Raw genomic sequence first — 18,664 nt, 5'->3', positions numbered from 1 at the left:
CAGAGCCAGAAAACGATACTGATGGTTTATTTGAATCCTGCATGTTCAAGTCATATTGGAAAACTTGACAGTGGTTTGTATCAACAAACAGGGAGGAACAATGTCCACACCTCTTGTCACAGAAACTGTCCATCTGTGGAACTGGTGCATTAGCTGCCAGATCACCATCTCAGCAGTGCACTTCCTGGTGATGCACAGCACATTGGTAGACCTCCTCAAAAGACTTTTCTTCAAAGACCAAGAGTGGGAACTACATGACTGGGTGATATTAAATATCTTGCCTGACAGGAACCCCACTCCCGAGATCTCTTGGTGTCTCAGGAGAACAAGAAATTCCCCACCTGCGACTCCAGAGGGGATGCATTTATCATTCAGTGGTCAGAACTGCTGATGTACAAATTTTCTCCCATCCCTCTTTTACTTTGCATCCTGAGGAAGATCAAATAAGATGGCGCATTGGTGGTCCTGATTGCTTCAGTTGCCTAGCTCTGGTTCCTGAGCATTCTCTGGATGTTCTTGGTCATATTCAGCTCTTCACAGACCTACTAACTAAAGACAAGGACAAACATCCAACTTCCCAACCCAGCATCCTTCCATAAGAACAGCAATACTTCAGAACAAAGGTCCATCTAGCCCAGTATCTTGTCTTCTGACAGTGGCCAATGCCACGTGCTTCAGAGGGAATGAGCAGAGCAGGTAATCATCCAGTGATCCATCCCTTTGCCCATTCCCGGCTTCTGACAAACTGAGGCTTGGGACACCATCTACACAGACAAGGATTTTGTATGTACCCTTTGTTAGACTGTGTAGGGGAAGTCAAACATAGTCCACCAAGAAACTGATGCATTTACTTTTATCCCTGGGTTTGAGGATTAACTTGTTGAATCTGATTGTGTCATAATCCACAGAGTTCATCAGTGCTCCTGGACTTGCTAGCAGGGAGATTATCCTTCCTACTGGACAGATTTCAGATAATAAAATACCTGATTTTACACTTTGATATTTACCCTCAAGTAACAATAAGGATGTGCCTTAAACTTCCAGGACTTATACCTTCATATACATTTGTAACCACATTTGCCAAGTCACATCTCAGACTGTTTTAAGCTTGGATCAAGCCTGTTTACAAACCAATAATTCTGGATACATCAGTGAAAGTGCTGATTCCAGCTCAAATTCTATCCTCGATGAAATAGTGGAGGACAGAAGAAAGTATATGTGCGAGAATTCCCTTTGTCTCTCTGGTTGTTCCAAAACTTAGATAACAGCCGCATCCAAGATGGACTGGGGAGCATATATAGAGGATGATCAAACACATGGCCTCTGGTCCCATCTAAAAGCTATGATTCACATAAATGTATTGGTATTAAGGGCGGTGAGATTAGCTTGCAAAGCATTTCTACCTGTCACACACACTTCTTCAATCCAAGTTCTCATGGACAACTGTATGGCCTCCTAGGACTTAGACAGGGAGATGCAAGATCAGCCTCCCTCCTTATTTTGGGGGGAGGGGGGAAATGGTGCATTCAGTGTCACATCAGTCTGACAGTTCTTCTCTTTTTGAGGAGAAAAATAGCCTGGCAACCTCACTAGGCAGGAAAATGTACTCTTCCCGTGAATGAAAATTTAAAATGTCAATACTAAACTGAATTTTCCAAGAGTGGTGGGTTCCCCAGATTTATTTGGGTCAGTTCTAAACAGAAAATGTCTGATATTTTGCTCTTGAGCAGGTGAGAGTCAGCAATCTCTAATAGATGCATTCATGATTTTTTTTGGTCACACCATTTTATGTATCTTTTTTCCTTCCATGTCCTTTGATTCCAGAAGTGTTACAGAAAATAAGGCATGAAAAAGCTCAAGTTATGTTGGGGCTCCTGCTCGGCTTCACCAGTTTTGGTTCTCGGATAATAAATTTATCACACTTCCAGTTTAGGAAGATGTTATCATAGAGTCACAGTCTGATTCACACTCAATCCTCATTGCATCTCATGCCTGGGTGATGTTTGAATGCTCTCAATAGATAAATGTTCTTAAAAGGTGCAGAGCAGTGTTCTTCAGAGTAGAAAATTATCCACTAGGACTATGTACACCACCCATAAAGAAAAAAAATTCCATTTGCGAAGACTAAAGGTTATGCTCTATGTTAGTGTTCTATTCCAACCATATTGGATTATTTCTTATCTTTAAAGCACTCTGGACTATCTATCTCTTCAACCAAAGTCCATGTGGCAATGATATCTGCATTCCATTCTCCCATAGAAGGATGTACAATTTTCTCTCATCAGTCAGTGAATAAATTTATTAAAGGGCTTGGCCACACTTTTCCTCCTGTGGGAAAGCTCACTCCAACATGGGACTTTAAATTTAATGATTTCTTTGCGGATGGATTCCTTCTCTTCTCCCCTGCCACCCCCTTTTGAACCTCTGGCAAATTGTCCAATTAATCTATCATCAGTGAAGGTAGCATTCCTGGTGGCAATTACATCAGCGTGTAGAAAAAGCGAATTACAAGCCCTAATGATAAATCCTCCATATAGTTTTTCACATGGATAGAGTAAGTATGAGATTACAGCCACCTTTTATTCCTAAAGTACTATCAGATTTTCATATGTTTATTCATTTACTAGTTCCGTTCTTCACCCCCCCCATAACACATTCTTCACCTTCTGAATTTAAATCAAATATCTCAGCTATGAGAAGGTGGCTGTTATAAACTAGATCACGGGTTCTCAAACTGTAGGTTGGGACCCCAAAGTGAGTCGGGACCCTGTTTTAATGGGGTCGCCAGGGCTAGTGTTTGGCTCTGGGCCCAAGCAAGTCTAAGACCAAGGGCTTCAGCCTTGAGTGGTAGGGCTCAGGCTTTGGCTTCAGCCCTGGGTGACGAGGTTCAGTTTACAGGCCCCCACTGCCTGGGGCTGAAGCTCTTGGGCTTTGGCTTTGCCTCCGCCCGGCCCCCCCCCTCCCCCCCAGGGCAGCAGGGCTGGGTCGGGCTCAGGCATCAGTCTCCCCCCTTTAGGGTCATGTAGTAATTTTTGTTGTCAGAAGGGGGTCGTGGTGCATTAAGTTTTGAGAACTGCTGAAGTTTTACAAAAACATTAGTTCAAGACTTTTCATTGCTTATAGTAATATATCAAAAGAGATGACCATTTCATTACATATTTTCAAAATGGGTATTATATTAGAACTGCTTATGATATTAATAAGCGGCCTCCGTCAAACACCTGACCTCACTCCACCAGAGTGCAAGGTGCATTGATAGCATGCTTAAGTTGGGTTCAGATATTGGAAATATGTAGAGCAACTACCTGATCTTCAGCTCATAGATTTATGAAACATTAAAACTAGAAATTAATAGTACCAAGACCTTTTGATCTGGGAATTTGTTCTCTTGTGCTGCTGACAGGTATCTTAATAGTATTCCTGACATGCACTTTAGTTTGTCAGAAAATGATGACAGTAATGAAAAATTCTTCCCTTCATTAGTCTGTCCATAATAGTGTTTACTGCTCCATGATGTGAAAGTATAAAAGTGCCCCTTTCAAATAGCGGTGTCTGTAATTGCCTGTCTTACGTGACGTGGGTTATTTTTGTTTGTCTTCAGTATTTATGCTGCATTTGTTTTAAAATGTCTTGTTTACAATGTTAACTTCTTGGTAATGAAGTATTTTATGAATGATTGGGGCATCCCTTGTGAGGATATGAATCCTGCAGAAGGGTATTGCTTGTGTCTGAGTGTCCCCCTAATCTGTTTCCAGACTCTTCATTCAAGTTTTCTTTTTCACAGACCTTCACTCCCTTAGTAGATAAGCTGGGTTTAGGCTCCGTGGTTCCTGTGGAGTTTCTTCTGGACCGAGACCTGAGGTTCCTGTCTGATGCCAGTGGATTATGTCTATTTCAGGTACTTGAAGAGGCATTCTCAGAGTACAGATTCCCCTTCATACCATGCTTTCCAGATTGATTCTTTTTCAAGATGTGGTGAGGGCCCTCATGGGTATTGGGTAGATAGAGAGGGCATGAAAAAATACAAGAATTGTCCCTGATCTCCAGCTCCATTCAGAAAGTCTTAAGGTCCTAGCTCTTTCCCATCCTTTGTTTTAGGAGCCTCTAGTTGCTGAGTGCAGCATAGACCCTCCCCGTCCAGAGGGAATCATTGCTATAGGAGTTCCAAAACTGTTTCTGCATAGTGGTCTTGATCAGTTTCCTGACATATTGAGAAAGCTAGTTTACTTTTGTTTTGATGGAGGTCAGATGATATTCTCCATTAGATCCTCCAGAAGAGAGAGAGGTCAGAGAGCTGTGGCCCCCAGTAGTATAACTACTATATTGTCTATTGGCTTTCTTGTATTCAAAACTTTGTCATTGGCAGATGGGAACAGAGAGCCAGAACCAAGTTCTGCAGGAGCAATCTGAACTGAGAGACTCGGTCAATGCATTAATTAGTGACCAGAAACTTCAGGAAATATTTAGCAGAGGTAAGACCAACTGGCTTACAGCTTGGGGGCTTGGATTGTGCATGAGTTTGTGTTTTGGAGAGAAGTCCCAAAACAAACAGTAATACCCATTGTTTGAAGTTCCACTCTACAAGTTAATATATCCAAAATTCTTTGCGAGGAGAGTTTTTAATTATTGCTTTCTTGCAGTTAATTGGAAAGGTAGATTGCTGTTTAACTTGAATTTTCTGTAGCGATTGCTCATTCACAATCACTGTAGTTAAGGTTGCAAAACAGCTTCCATTATAATCCAATCCCAGTCATTCACAATTTCCCAAAATTTCAACCTTTTGGGCTGAATTTTTAAATGCTTAGTCTGCCTGAAGGTGAATTCTTCTGAAAAATAAAACTTAATCCTGTAAGCCATGTTTGCTATCTCTAAGGCCGAAACCCCCCCACTTTGCCGTCTGAGATTCTAATTATGTCCTTTTAAGCATGACTGCACAAATGACTGAAGTTTTAAACTTGGCATCAGCCATCCTTACTCAGTATGGCATTCTGACTTGCTCCAATAGCTGGACCACACAGAGGTTTGTGTGTGCTACAGCTGTTGGCTAGCAGACCCTGGGTGTCTTAGCTCAGGCAGTAGAGTCTCATAGTTTTCAATACAGAGGCGGCAGAGTTTGAACCCTGCTACCAATGATCTTCATAGAGCATCACATTACATTGGTATGGACATAGTTCTTGGTGGGTACTAGTGCCTTTGGTTTAACACACACAGGAATGTTAGGAAAAAACTTCTCATCCAGGCAGGTTACTCTGTTAACTGTCTGTCTAGTGTGGAATTTCTTGCCCTTTCTTCTGAGGCATTTGGTTATGGTCACTATCAGTGTCAGCATACTGGACTAGATGGACCTCAGTGGTTTAATTTCTTCTGGAAATTCCTTTGTTCCAAGATTTGGGAAAAAACTGTGCACTGCACATCGAAAGTAGAAAAATTCCTTACATCTGTAGAACAATTGTGCATACATGTCCAGGTAATTAGGCATATTAGTTGGTTCCATGAACTTGGTTTTTTGCTTGCAGTTTACAAGATACAAGTGAGGATTCTTCTTCGAGTAATATCCTTATGGATGTTCCATTTCAGGTGTGATTGTGCCCCATGAACCTCCATAGGGAGTCAAGTGTGGTATTCTGGTACCTCACCAATTGGCTACTTACGATGAGACCTTATTAGTCACAAAGAAGGCCATAGCACTGTTCCTAAAGCTAGACCTTCAGCTAAAGATCCAGAAGTCTACTTTAACCCTTGTAGAAGGCCTGGAATTCAGAGGGGCATCCCTAGATGTGACAACCACCAAGACTTACTTTCCAATGCACAGGTTTACAACACTATCACACTTTGTCACTACCATCCAAGTCAGTCTTCAAACATCTGCAAGAAAGTGCATTCAACTCCTCTGGCGTATGGCAGGGCCAGATAGGCAGGCAGAGCTTACAGAGTCTCAACGTGTGGATGAGATGATGGTGTAGAGAGGAGGGGTTAGTTTCATTAGCAATTGGGGAAACTTTTGGGATGGGGGAGCCTGTACAGGAAGGATGGGCTCCACATAAACCCAAGTTTATGGCACTTAACATTAAAAAGGTTGCAGAGCAGTTTTGAAACTAGGAGATGGGGGAAAGCCTACTGCCGCAGAGGAGCATGTGTATCGGACAGAGACTTCTCTTAGAGGAGAGTCTGTTGATAGAGATTGTCTGGGTTATAGTCAGGAGCAGAGGATGGAAGAGGATAATGTAAAGGCCAGATCAGTTGAGAAACATTCACATAAAGAATCTGACACATCAGAAAAGGGCAGACAAATAAACAGTGACAAGTTTTTAAAGTGCTTGTACACAAATGCTAAAGTCTAAATACTAAGCTGGGTGAACTAGAGTGCCTCGTGATAAAGGAGGATATTGATATAATAGGCATCACAGAAACCTGGTGGACTGAGTACAATCAATGGGACACAATCATTCCGAGGTGCAAAATATATTGGAAGGACAGAACAGGTTGTGCGGGGAGGGGGAGCGACACTATATGTGTGAAAGAAAATGTAGAATCAAATGAAGTAAAAATCTTAAGTGAATCCACATGTTCCATAGAGTCTCTATGGATAGTAATTTCATGCTCTAATAAGAATATAACATTAGGGATCTGTTATCGACCACCTGACCAGGACAGTGATAGTGATCATGAAATACTAAGGAAAATTAGAGAGGCTATCAAAATTAAGAACTCAATAATAGTGGGCGGATTTCAATTATCCCGATATATACTGGGAACATGTCACCTCAGGACGAAATGCAGAGACAAAATTTCTCAATACTTTAAATGACTGCTTCATGGAGCAGCTGGTATGGGAACCCACAAGGGGAGAGGCAACACTAGATTTAGTCCTGAGTGGAGCACAGGAGCTGGTCCAAGAGGTAACTATGACAGGACCACTTGGAAATAATGGCCATAATATAACAACATTTAATATCCCTGTGGTGGGAAGAACATCATCTCAACAGCCCAACACTGTGGCATTTAATTTAAAAAAGAGGAACTGTGCAAAAATGAGGGAGTTAGTTAAACAGAAATTTAAAAGGTACAGTGACTAAGGTGAAATCCCTGCAAGCTGCATGGGCGCTTTTTAAAGACACCATAATATATGTATACCCCAAATTAAGAAACACAGTAAAAACTAAAAAAGAGCCACTATGGCTTAATAGCCATGTAAAAGAAGCAGTGAGAGAGAGAGACTTCCTTTAAAAAGTGGAAGTCAAATCCTAGCGAGGTAAATAGAAAAGAGCATGAACACTGCCAAATAAAGTGTAAAAATATAATAAGAAAAGCCAAAGAGGAGTTTGAAGAACGGCTAGCCAAAAACTCAAAAGGTAATAACAAAATGTTTAAGTACATCAGAAGCAGGAAGCCTGTTAAACAACCAGTGGAGCCCCTTGATGATGGAGATACAAAGGGAGCGCTTAAAGACAATAGTCATTGCAGAGAAACTAAATGGGTTCTTTGCTTCAGTCTTCACAGCTGAGGATGTTAGGGAGATTCCCAAACCTGAGCTGGCTTTTGTAGGTGACAAATCTGAGGAACTGTCACAGATTGAAGTGTCACTAGAGGTGGTTTTGGAATTAATTGATAAACTTAACATTAACAAGTCACCGGGACTGGATGGCATTCACTCAAGGGTTCTGAAAGAATTCAAATGTGAAGTTGTGGAACTATTAACTAGGGTTTGTAAACTGTCCTTTAAATTGGCCTCTGTACCCAGTGATTGGAAGATAGCTAATGTAACACCAAATATTTAAAAAGGGCTCTAGAGGTGATCCCGGCAATTACAGACTAGTAAGTCTAACATTGTTACCGGGTAAATTAGTCGAAACAATAGTAAAGAATAAAATTGTCAGGCACCTAGAAGAACATAAATTGTTGGGCAAAAGTCAACATCCTTTCTGTAAAGGGAAATCGTGTCTTACTAATCTATTAGTTCTTTGAAGGGGTCAACAAACGTGGACAAGGGGGATCCAGTGGACATAGTGTACTTAGATTTGTAGAAAGCCTTTGACAAGGTCCCTCACCAAAGGCTCTTATGTAAATTAAGTTGTCATGGGATAAGAGGGAAGGTTCTTTCATGGATTGAGAACTGGTTAAAAGACAGGGAATAAAGAGTAGGAATAAATGGTAAATTCTCTGAATGGAGAGGGGTAACTAGTGGTGTTCCCCAAGGGTCAGTCCTAGGACCAATCCTATTCAACTTATTCATAAATGATCTGGAGAAAGAGATAAACAGTGAGGTGGCAAAGTTTGCAGACAATACTAAACTGCTCAAGATAGTTAAGTCCAAAACAGACTGTGAAGAGCTTCAAAAAGATCTCACAAAACTAAGTGATTGGGCAACAAAATGGCAAATGAAATTTAATGTGGATAAATGTAAAGTAATGCACATTGGAAAAAATAACCCCAGCTATACATACAATATGATGAGGGCTAAATTAGCTACAACGAATCAGGAAAAAGATCTTGGACTCATCGTGGATAGTTCTATGAAGATGTCCATGTAGTGTGCAGAGGCGGTCAAAAAGCAAACAGGATGTTAGGAATCATTAAAAAGTGGATAGAGAATAAGACTGAGAATGTATTATTGCCCTTACATAAATTGATGGTAAGCCCACATCTCAAATACTGCGTAAAGATGTGGTCTCTTCATCTCAAAAAAAGATATACTGGCACTAGAAAAGGTTCAGAGAAGGGCAACTAAAATGATTAGGGGTTTGGAACAGGTCCCATATGAGGAGAGATTAAAGAGGCTAGGACTTTTCAGCTTGGAAAAGAGGAGACTAAGGGGGATATGATAGAGGTATTTAAAATCATGAGTGATGTGGAGCAAGTAGATAAGGGAAAGTTATTTTACTTATCCCCATAATACAAGAACTAGGGGTCACCAAATGAAATTAATGGGCAGCAGGTTTAAAACAAATAAAAGGAAGTTCTTCACGCAGTGCACAGTCAACTTGTGGAACTCCTTACCTGAGGAGGTTGTGAAGTCTAGGACTAAACAGTTTTTAAAAAGAGAACTGGATAAATTAATGGGGGTTAAGTCCATTAATGGCTATTAGACAGGATGGGTAAGGAATGGTGTCCCTAGACTCTGTTTGTCTGTCAGAGGATGGAGATGGATGGCAGGAGAGAGATCACTTGACATTACCTGTTAGGTTCACTCCCTCTGGGGCACCTGGCATTGGCCACTGTTGGCAGACAAGATACTGGGCTAGATGGACCTTTGGTCTGACCCAGTATGGCCATTCTTATGTTCTTATGGCAGCTTTGCACCTTCATAGTAAGCCATCCAGGGTTGCATCTTTGCTCCCTACAGGGGTGGCTCAGAACTATCTGGCTTCCAAACAAACACAGCGTAGACAGGCATTTGTTCTCTCTGTAAGTGCCCCTAGCCTCTGTTTACCAGAAGCTGGGAATGGGCTGAAGCACTTGGGTTTGGCCACTCTCGGAAAACAGGATATTGGGCTAGATGTACCATTGGTCTGACCCAATATGACCATTTTTATGTTTTTTTGGTAAAGGACTCCCTTGATTGGGGGAAAGACTCCCACAATATCCATTCTGGTGTCCAGTTTACCCAGCCACTCCCAGCAGTTACAGTAACAAAGTAACAACAGTTTGAGGTGCGCACCTGGACACTCACCCTGTTCGGGCTGGTGTTCTCCCAACAAGGCCACTCTACACATCAAGCTGCTGGAACTCAGAGCAGTTAGAAATGCCTGTCTCTGTTTTCTGCCATTGATCAAGAGCAGGTGCATCAAGATCATGACAGATGATGTGGCCTACATGTTTTATGTCAGTTGAGAAGAGCGATCACCTTCCGTTTATGACAAAGCTGTAAGACTATGGAATTGGTGCATAGACAGTCGTAACCATGTGTCTGCAGTATACTTTCCTGGCATTCAGGACACGAATGCAGACCCTCTCAGAAGACATTTCTCCCAGGATTACAAATGGGAGCTGGATGCTTGGCCTCTCGATCACGTATTTCAGATTGGGGTCTCCCAGAGGTGGACCTCTTTGCCATTGCCAAGAACAAAGGTGTGCTCAGTTCTGTTTGAGAGGGGTACTGAGCCACCACTCCTGGGGATGCCTTTCTCTTATGTTGGGCATCTGGATTGCTATATGTTTTTCCCTCCCCAACAACTTTACTACTGAAGGTGGTGAACAAGGTAAGACAGGACAAGACCAGGGTCATACTGATAGTCCCAAAATGGCTGAGACAGACATGGTTTCCTTACCTCATACTGCTGGCAGTTTGTCAAGCAATGTGCCTCCTGACCATTTCCCATCTCCTTTCCTTCACCCCAGCCTGAGAGTTTGTCATATCATAGCATGGCTTATTGATGGTTTGCAAAGATAGAAACGACCTGTTCTGTGGAGGTACTGTTAAACAGTAGACATGAGTCTAGTTGCAATATCTACCTTCAGAAATGGAAGAGATTCAGCTGTTGGTGTGATCTGTGACATCTTTCACCTGTTTCTTCTTCACTGTCAAATATTCTGGACTGTCTCCTGGAACTGAAGAAGATGGGGTTATCTATGAGCCCTATCAGAGTTCACTTGGCAGCTATAACAGCTTTTCATTCTCCCGTCAAAGGTTTCTCAGTATTTACCTGTCGTATCATAGTGAGATTTATCAGAGTAGGGAAACTTTCCCTTAAATCAAGCATCCTATCTCAGCTTGAGATCTTAATTTTGTTCTCCGATGCCTTATGAGACCTTCGTTTAAACCAATGGCAATTTGTTCTCTACTGAAGTTATCTGTGCAGATTGCCTTCTTGGTAGACATTACATCTGCTCCAAGAGTGAGAGAAATAGGAACCGAAATGGCACACCCTTTCTTCACAGTATTTATCAAAGATAAGGTTTTGCTGTGCCTACACCCCTAATTCTTACATAAGGGTTCATCTGAATTCCATATTAATCAGGTTATTCGTTTCTCAATTTTCTTCCCTAAATCATAACTGACTAAGAAGGACACTATACTACATATGCTTGATGTCAAAAAGGGCATTTAGCCTTTTGCCTGGACAGAACTAAATCCTTTTGAAAATCTTCCAGACTGTCAACTGCTGACAGCTCTAAGGAATCTACAATTTCCAATCAAAGACTCTTTAGGTGGCTAGCTGGATACATCATTCCTTGTTATCAATCCAATGATATTCAACCTTCTGTTGGGATATTAACCATTCAACAAAGGGATCTCTCTACCTTAGTAACATTCTCCCAGAAAGTTTCCATCAGTGAGATCTGCAGGGCTGCCACTTGCACTTCTGTACACACTTTTTCAAAGTAATCCATGATTCAACTTCAGCTGCTGCTTTTGAGTCTGCAGTACTATCTACAGCATTGAACTACTCCAAAGCCCCCTGCTCCTGCTGAGGCTGCTGCTTGTTAGTCACCTGAAGTGGAGCACCCACGGGGACGCTACTTGAAGGAGAGATTATTGACCCTGTAAGTAACTGGAGTTCTTTGAGGTGTGTGTGTGTGTGTGTGTGTCTCCCTACAGCTGCTATGTGCCCTCCTTCCCCTCTACTTCAACTTTGTGGAGAAGGAACTGAGGGCACGTAGTGGAGCAACACTATATAGCCTTCGTGTGAGGCACGAGGATGTGTAAGGCACGTGTACGGGCTGAATGAACTCGGCAACCAAAAGTCTCTAATCCAAAGTACATAGGGTACATGGCACCTGAAGTGGATCACCCACAGGGGCACCACTTGGAAGAACTCCAGTTGCTGCACAGGGTGAGGAACCTCTCCTTATAAACTCAAAGTGGGATTTCACAAGAAGTTCACAGTAAAGTCACATGGTTACTCACAATGTATGTACGTCTGGATTTTTTTCTAGTTATTTATTCACTTGTAGGTGACAGAAGGGGAAAAAAACGTATTTTGGAGGGAGTCAGTTGCCTTGTTTCAGGTTCTAGCTTGAGTCTGTAAGGCTGGGTTTTTCAGATCTTCTCAAAACATAATTTTACTTGTAAATTGATCAAATTTGACTGAATTATTGACACGAACGTGAGCCTCATAATGCTATTTTAACCACATTTTTCAACAGAACTGTGCTAGATGATGTATTTACTGTGAGCAAAAGCTGTAATAAAACTTGGTAATCTGTTTCCTTGCACCAGGAGATGAGTGCTTTCAACCCTAACTTGGCACACATTATTGTCTGTATTATGCACCCTTAATGGTATAGTGCAAATAATTTGTCTGCAGGTATAGTCAGTTGATCTGGCTCTCTTTTTCAGGTCCCTACAGAGTCCAAGGCCAAAGAGTTAAGGTGTACCAACCAGAGGATGAAAATAGCTGGCTCTGTGGTGTTGTGACCTGTCAAGACCCCATCACTCGTCTTATGGAAGTGTCCATGACTGAGGTGAAGGCCTGAAGCACTTCATCTGGGCTTCTAAAACATGAGTTCCCTGCATCGCTTTGTGAACATACCATTCTCCACAAAATTTGAATTTCGTTGTCTGTTGGCTAGTGTCTCCTAAAGATGTGTAATCACGTGGTACTTCATGGACAGGTCACTTTTCTTACCCCACAGGTCTTATATTAAAAAAATATACAATGCACAATTCAGTTAGAGGAGGATGTAGAGAGATGCTTGGCGAGGACAAAAATATTGTAGGAAAATTGTATAGGAAGTGGATGAGAAGGAGGAGAGGCTATTGGTAGACAAGCAGAAGGTTACTGTTCCATGATTGTCATATTATGGCCACCAAATGCCATCTTTCTTGGCTTCTTCCTTATACATCACCTTTAGTGTATACACATTGCCTGAAACAGGTTAAGCATGAAGGAGGATTGCTAGGTTCTAGGGTTCAAAATCTCAGTCTGAACCCACCTTTTTGATGTGTAGTCTTGGATGAACAGGAATCCAGGTAGCAGTTCTTTGCTTCCACAAACTTCCAATCAGCAGACCCAAGTGGTGGGTAGCATGATGAATCATAACTGTCTACAGCACTGACGATTATGTATTCTTTGTTGTGAGGAGGTTGTTTTTTTTTTTTTAATCCTCCATGATAAGATCATTTGTATTCAGAGTGAACTTTTTGGATTGTTTGGAGTTAGAGTTAGTTTTGGGCAGGAACAGAATTTTCTTTGCTGGAATTTTAGCCAGTATGACTTGCAGGAGGAGTTTCAGGCCACTCCGTCTGAATCTGATTCATGTATCTCCTGGTTGATGAACTCTACTGGAAAGACAAGGAGTCTGTTGTTAGAAGAGATTCTTAATTGTTTTCATGTGGGAGAGCAAGGTGACATTCTTAAGTAAGGAAGTGATCATTTGGCTCAAGAAACAATCATCTGACATTGATATTGCTACTTATTGACTGGTCTCTAATCTTCCTTTTTGTGGGGGAAGCTAATAGAGAATGGGTGGCATCAACTGACAAGTTTCCTTGCCAGTTTAGAAGAAGAAACAAAATTGGAAGGGAATGAATTCAAAGTGGAAGAAGGGGACTTAAGGCTTGTCTACATTACCCGCTGAATCATTGGGCAACAATCGATCCAGCAGGGGTCAATTTATCGCGTCTAGTCTAGATGTAATAAATTGACCGCGGAGCACTCTCCGATTGACTCCGGTACTCCTCCAGTAGCTGAAGTTGCGTAATTAGCTCGATCCCGTCTCCCCCAGTGTAGACCAGACTTTAATGGCAGAACTGTCTCCAGAGGTGCTCAATGAATGGAGACAGAAAAATGAGAATAGAGTAGGACCCAAGTTTGAGGTTTAGAGAAGGTGAGAAAGGGTAGTGAAACAGTTCAATAGTATAGTGAAAGCAGAGATGTTGACAAGTGAGAACAGAGAGAAGGAGACGAGTGAGGGAAGAAAGGGGCTGCATGCTGTCTTATGTTCATTGTTATCTCTTAGCTGGTAATTTGACTGAATATTTTTTTCTTTCTTCCTTATTTTTTTGCTGCCCACCTCATAAAAATCAGACTGGTGAGATAAAGTCAGTGGATCCCCGACTGGTTCATGTAGTGATGGACAATTCCGTTCCACCAAATGAGGTACTGTGTTGTGTCATGTCTCTGCATGTTTAATCAGGAGCTTTAGAAAGTATCTCATGATAATTTGTGAGGAAACAACTTGAAGAGGAGTTCTGTTCACTGAGAGCATTTGAGAAGTCCACGGGAGCTGAGAGGAGGGTTTCCTATGTCTTTTGTGGACAATAAAATAGTCGGATTATCCACTTGGCTTCCTTTAAAAGACCATTTTCTTTCAACACAGGCTTGAAGTGAGTTTAATGAGTTTGGAATTACTCTTATTGGAGAGAAAAGTGGACTATTGGCATCTAAGGGTTGTCTTGCTTCATTCTAAGGGGTTGCATTGTGAAGGAGGCTGTCCTGGTGATCACTGCCTCTGGTTTCAGGAAATGCCTCCTTTCCTCCCTTGCTACAGCAATCTATCTTCCCTCCTAACTACAATCCTTTTCTGATATGTGGGGCTATTATTTCTGTGGATTGAAGGACAGGCTGCCTCCTAGAGGATGCTGGCAGAGTTGCCAGCTGTGTTGGACTGGAAGTTTTGCCATAAAGGAAAACGATTTATATCCCTGGAATTTATCACTATCCGTATATAAATCATTTAAAAATCAGTTTTACTTCAAGATGATAACCCACTTACTGGAATTTCCCATTGTGCCGATGTACCATCATATGAAAACCTAGCTCCGTTAATAAGTGAATGAAACTGTTTGCTGTGGAGGACCCTGTTCTAATGCAAAAAAACAGAGGCAGGTGTGCATACATGCAATTTTATATAAAAAAATTTCCATTGCAGTATCTGTCTAAAGTAACTATTTCTGAGTTTAATGTAGTGTAACAAATCCATTATCCTAACAAATGAACTATTTTCCTTTAAGAGATGGGAAGAGTGTGGACCTTCTGGTTCTGGCCTGACAGGCTGGATGATTCTTTGCCTATAGTGATTACATAATTTTATTTATTCTAGGGAGGGGGCCTAAAAGCAGCTAAATCTTCGAAAGGGAAAAAGAAGAGAGAGAGTATGGAAGGAAAGGATGGACGAAGGAGGAAAAATGCTTCAGACTCTGGATGTGATCCTGCAACAAAGAAGCTAAAAGAGAGGGGTGAAGTGGATAGTAATGGGAGTGATGGAAGTGAGGCAAGCAGGCCTCCTTGGAAAGCAGGCACTGGGAGCGAAACAGGGCTGGATGCAAGGGCCAAGCAGCTGCCTCCTTTTGTTCCTCAGATTAATCGCAATATTCGCTTTGCCACTTACACCAAAGAGAATGGCCGAACGTTAGTGGTGCAGGATGAGCCAGTGGTTGGTGACACACCTGTACCCTTCACTCCTTTTTCTTCAGCTGCTAGTCAAGCACTGGTTGGAGCTGGATGTAAAGAGACAGGAAAATCACTGGAACAGGTTGGCCAAAGCATGGGGGCTTCTCCAGCAGCTGTTACTACAGCTTCTTTGACACCAACAACTGTGAGGATCTCTGACACTGGCATGTCAGCAGTTACTGGGCAAGAGAAACAGAAAACAGGCTGGTCACAAGCTCAGGGAGAGGTGAGTTGCCTGCAGCCTAGAAGATTCAAAGTACAACTAGAAAACTTTGGATATATATTCTCTAAAGTCACTTATTGTAATAAATTCCCACCCTTGGGTCTGTGTCTACAGGAACTCTAAAATCTTTACAGTTTTGGGGCATCTCACTCTCCTCTCCCTCCAGCTCCCTCCCCTCTGACATATGGTATGTTCAGTCCCTGTGAAGGTAAAGTTTCAGTTCCTCTGATTTCCTCCCTTTTTTTTTTTTTTTTCCACTTACCGGTAGAGATGCTCCCATGGACAGTTTTTCTCTCCCACCACAGTCAGCTTAAAGCTGATAGAACAAACTTTTTGCATTTTCTGACGGTGTTCTGATAGCAGCATGAACTTGGCTCATTTCTGTCTTCCTTCTTTGTCCTTGTTCCATGTGAAACTGTCTTTAATTAGATACAATTAATGGCTATGTAAAATGCAATGTGTCAGTGAATTGTGCTGATTGAACCTTTAACTTTTGTAATCTTAACGGCTCCTATTGGAACCTTTTTTTAAAATTTGTGCAACCTTCAAGTTACCTTAATACAAACTACTATATTTAATGAAATTTAAGTTCGATATTCTTACATGGAAGATACTATTTAAGAGCATATCTTGCTATTAGGTAATGTACTCTGACAAACTATTGTTAGAATCTGCCCAAAGGTCAAAAGTTAAACTGAAAGACATAGAAATGCATTGAAGACTGCTTGAAGATGCTTTTAGTTACAGAAAAAAAAAGTAAAAAGCTGGAGGGAAACTGGTTAAATAACAAGGCAGAAGATTTTATGTAGCCTTTAAAAATGAAAATCCAACCCAAGAGAAACTAATAAAGTAGACTTTGCAGGTAAAATAAGAACATAAGAATGGCATACAGGGTCAGACCAAAGGTCCATCTAGCCCAGTATCCTGTCTTATGACAGTGGCCAATGCCAGGTGCCCAGAGGGAATGAACAGAACAGGTTATCATTAAGTGATCCATTCCTTGTTGCCCATTCCCAGCTTCTGGCAAACAGAGGCTAGGGGCACCATCCCTGCCCATCCTGATTAATAACCATTGATGGGCCTATCCTCCATGAATTTATCTAGTTTTTTCTTTTTTTGAATCCTGTTCTAGTCTTGGCCTTTGCAACATCTTCTGGCAAGGAATTCCACTGGTTGACTGTGCGTTTTGTGGGGAAAAAATACTTCTTTTTATTTGTTTTTAATCCTGCTGCCTATTAATTTAATTTAGTGGCCCCTAGTTCTTGTGTTATGAGAAGGAATAAACACTTCCTTATTTACTTTCACCACCCCAGTCATGATTTTATAGACCTCTATCATATCTCCCCTTAGTCATCTCTTTTCCAAGCTGGAAATGATGACTATGAATAAATTTAAAGACTACTATGTAAATACTTAGCGAAATGAAGACAGGCAAGCACATTAGAAGTAGGAAGCTCACTGAGTCACTAGAGCTACACAACCTCCACGCTGTAAAAGAGATCATATAATGTGATTAGACTGCATAAAGGGTAAATGTTCAATTTGCAGCAGTCTCCATCACATAGGATAATGAAAATGAGGAGGAGAGAAATATCTCCCTCAGTGGTTATTCTTTGGACTCTTTTGAGAAATAAAACTGCAATAAATCATCAGGGCTGTGGAATATTCATCAGAGAATTTAGAGGGAACTAAAGTCCAATGTAATGGAGCTACTAACAGATCATATTTATTATGGGAGAGTGGCCACCATTGTACTGGTCTCTAAAGGCCAGGTAGGTATTGATAAGGGAGGTACTGATGATTATATAATTATAGATGTCACCCTATATTTGGTCTATAATTATCAATATCTGAGGTGTTAATTGATCCAAGCAGCGTATAAGTGGAAGGTGTAGATTTTATTGATAAATGTTAGTAAATGTTAATTTCACCACCCCACCGCCTCCCCCCCCACATACACTCCCATTGATGATGATTGAAAATTACAGATAGGCAAAGTAAGAAAAACGCTACTTGAGAACTTCTTTGAGTTTGAGTTAAGGATATTTGCTTTGTATATTTTAACATATGATGTTGACAGTTTGTGTTTTTAACGGCTATAAAACTTTTTGAATCTCAACATCTACTGTAGTTAAACAGTTGTCTGACCCCCCCATATTATCCAGCACCCCCATAATTTTGCCCATCTGTGAAAATTTAAATATATTTACGTTTTTTATTTTTATCTAAGTTGATGTTAACCATTACAGTTATTAAATAAAAATTGAATTCTACCAAGCCTAAATATAAGCAGAAAATGCAAGGCACAAGCAAGCCCATATTCTGTAAGGGAAAGTCATTCCTCTGTAGCCTATTAACATTCTTTAGAAAAGACTAATAAAATAAGGATACAAAGGAATTGATAAATAAAATTTTTAACACTCAGAACAGGCTAATAGAAGAGCCCATTAAAGAAATGATTACTTTATGTTGAGTTCATATTGTAGTGAATTAAATTGCTGGAGATAGTAAACTGGGAGGAGCTATAAATGGTCACAAAGACAGAAAATACACTCAAACATGAAGAGATTTGAAATACGACATAAGAGAGATTCAGTCTGGGGAAATTAAGCTAATACACCTAGGAAAAGATCATCTCAAGCATCCTACACTTGGAGTGTTACTTCTGGGAGGCAGTAATGTAGAAAGAGTGTGAAGGTTGATCATGGTCAGCAAATTAAACATAAGTTTGTAGCATGATGAGTCTACAGAAAAAAGCTTGTGGGCTATTAGGCTGCATATGCACAGGGGTACCTGCACCTAGAACACTGCGTGCAGTTCTGGGTACATTGTTTATGGCAAGATTGTCAAATGAGGAGTTCAGAAAAGAAAACAAAAATGATCATGAGAATGCAGGGACTGATTCATAAGAAAATCTTGATCTAAATATGTATAGCTTGATTGAGTGATGGAACAAAGGAACTTGGATACCACGATGCGTGAAGTAGAAGAACCTGTTAGTTATAGAAGCCTATAAATATATGAAGGGTATAAAAAACAAATGTGGTACATAAGAATGGCCCTGATGAGTCAGACCAGTGGCCCATCTAGCCCGGTATCCTGTCTT

At 41.1% G+C, this 18,664-nt stretch overlaps 1 protein-coding gene across 5 annotated transcripts in view; it reads left to right on the top strand.

The window, feature by feature from the left end:
* Nucleotides 1-18,664, top strand: part of KDM3B (lysine demethylase 3B) — a 114,505-nt gene that overhangs the window by 40,715 nt on the left and 55,126 nt on the right. For all 5 annotated transcript variants that reach the window (XM_030571482.1, XM_030571481.1, XM_030571483.1 and 2 more), the window contains exons 3-7: nucleotides 3,785-3,898; nucleotides 4,367-4,472; nucleotides 12,281-12,405; nucleotides 13,971-14,042; nucleotides 14,986-15,561. In XM_030571482.1, the coding sequence (XP_030427342.1) occupies nucleotides 3,785-3,898; nucleotides 4,367-4,472; nucleotides 12,281-12,405; nucleotides 13,971-14,042; nucleotides 14,986-15,561 (993 nt within the window). The remainder of the gene's footprint in view (nucleotides 1-3,784; nucleotides 3,899-4,366; nucleotides 4,473-12,280; nucleotides 12,406-13,970; nucleotides 14,043-14,985; nucleotides 15,562-18,664) is intronic.

This window comes from Gopherus evgoodei, chromosome 8 (genome assembly GCF_007399415.2).
Source record: "Gopherus evgoodei ecotype Sinaloan lineage chromosome 8, rGopEvg1_v1.p, whole genome shotgun sequence".
Lineage (NCBI taxonomy): Eukaryota > Metazoa > Chordata > Testudines > Testudinidae > Gopherus > Gopherus evgoodei.
The sequence above is the reverse complement of the archived record's forward strand: the minus strand, read 5'-3'. Positions and strand labels throughout refer to the sequence as shown.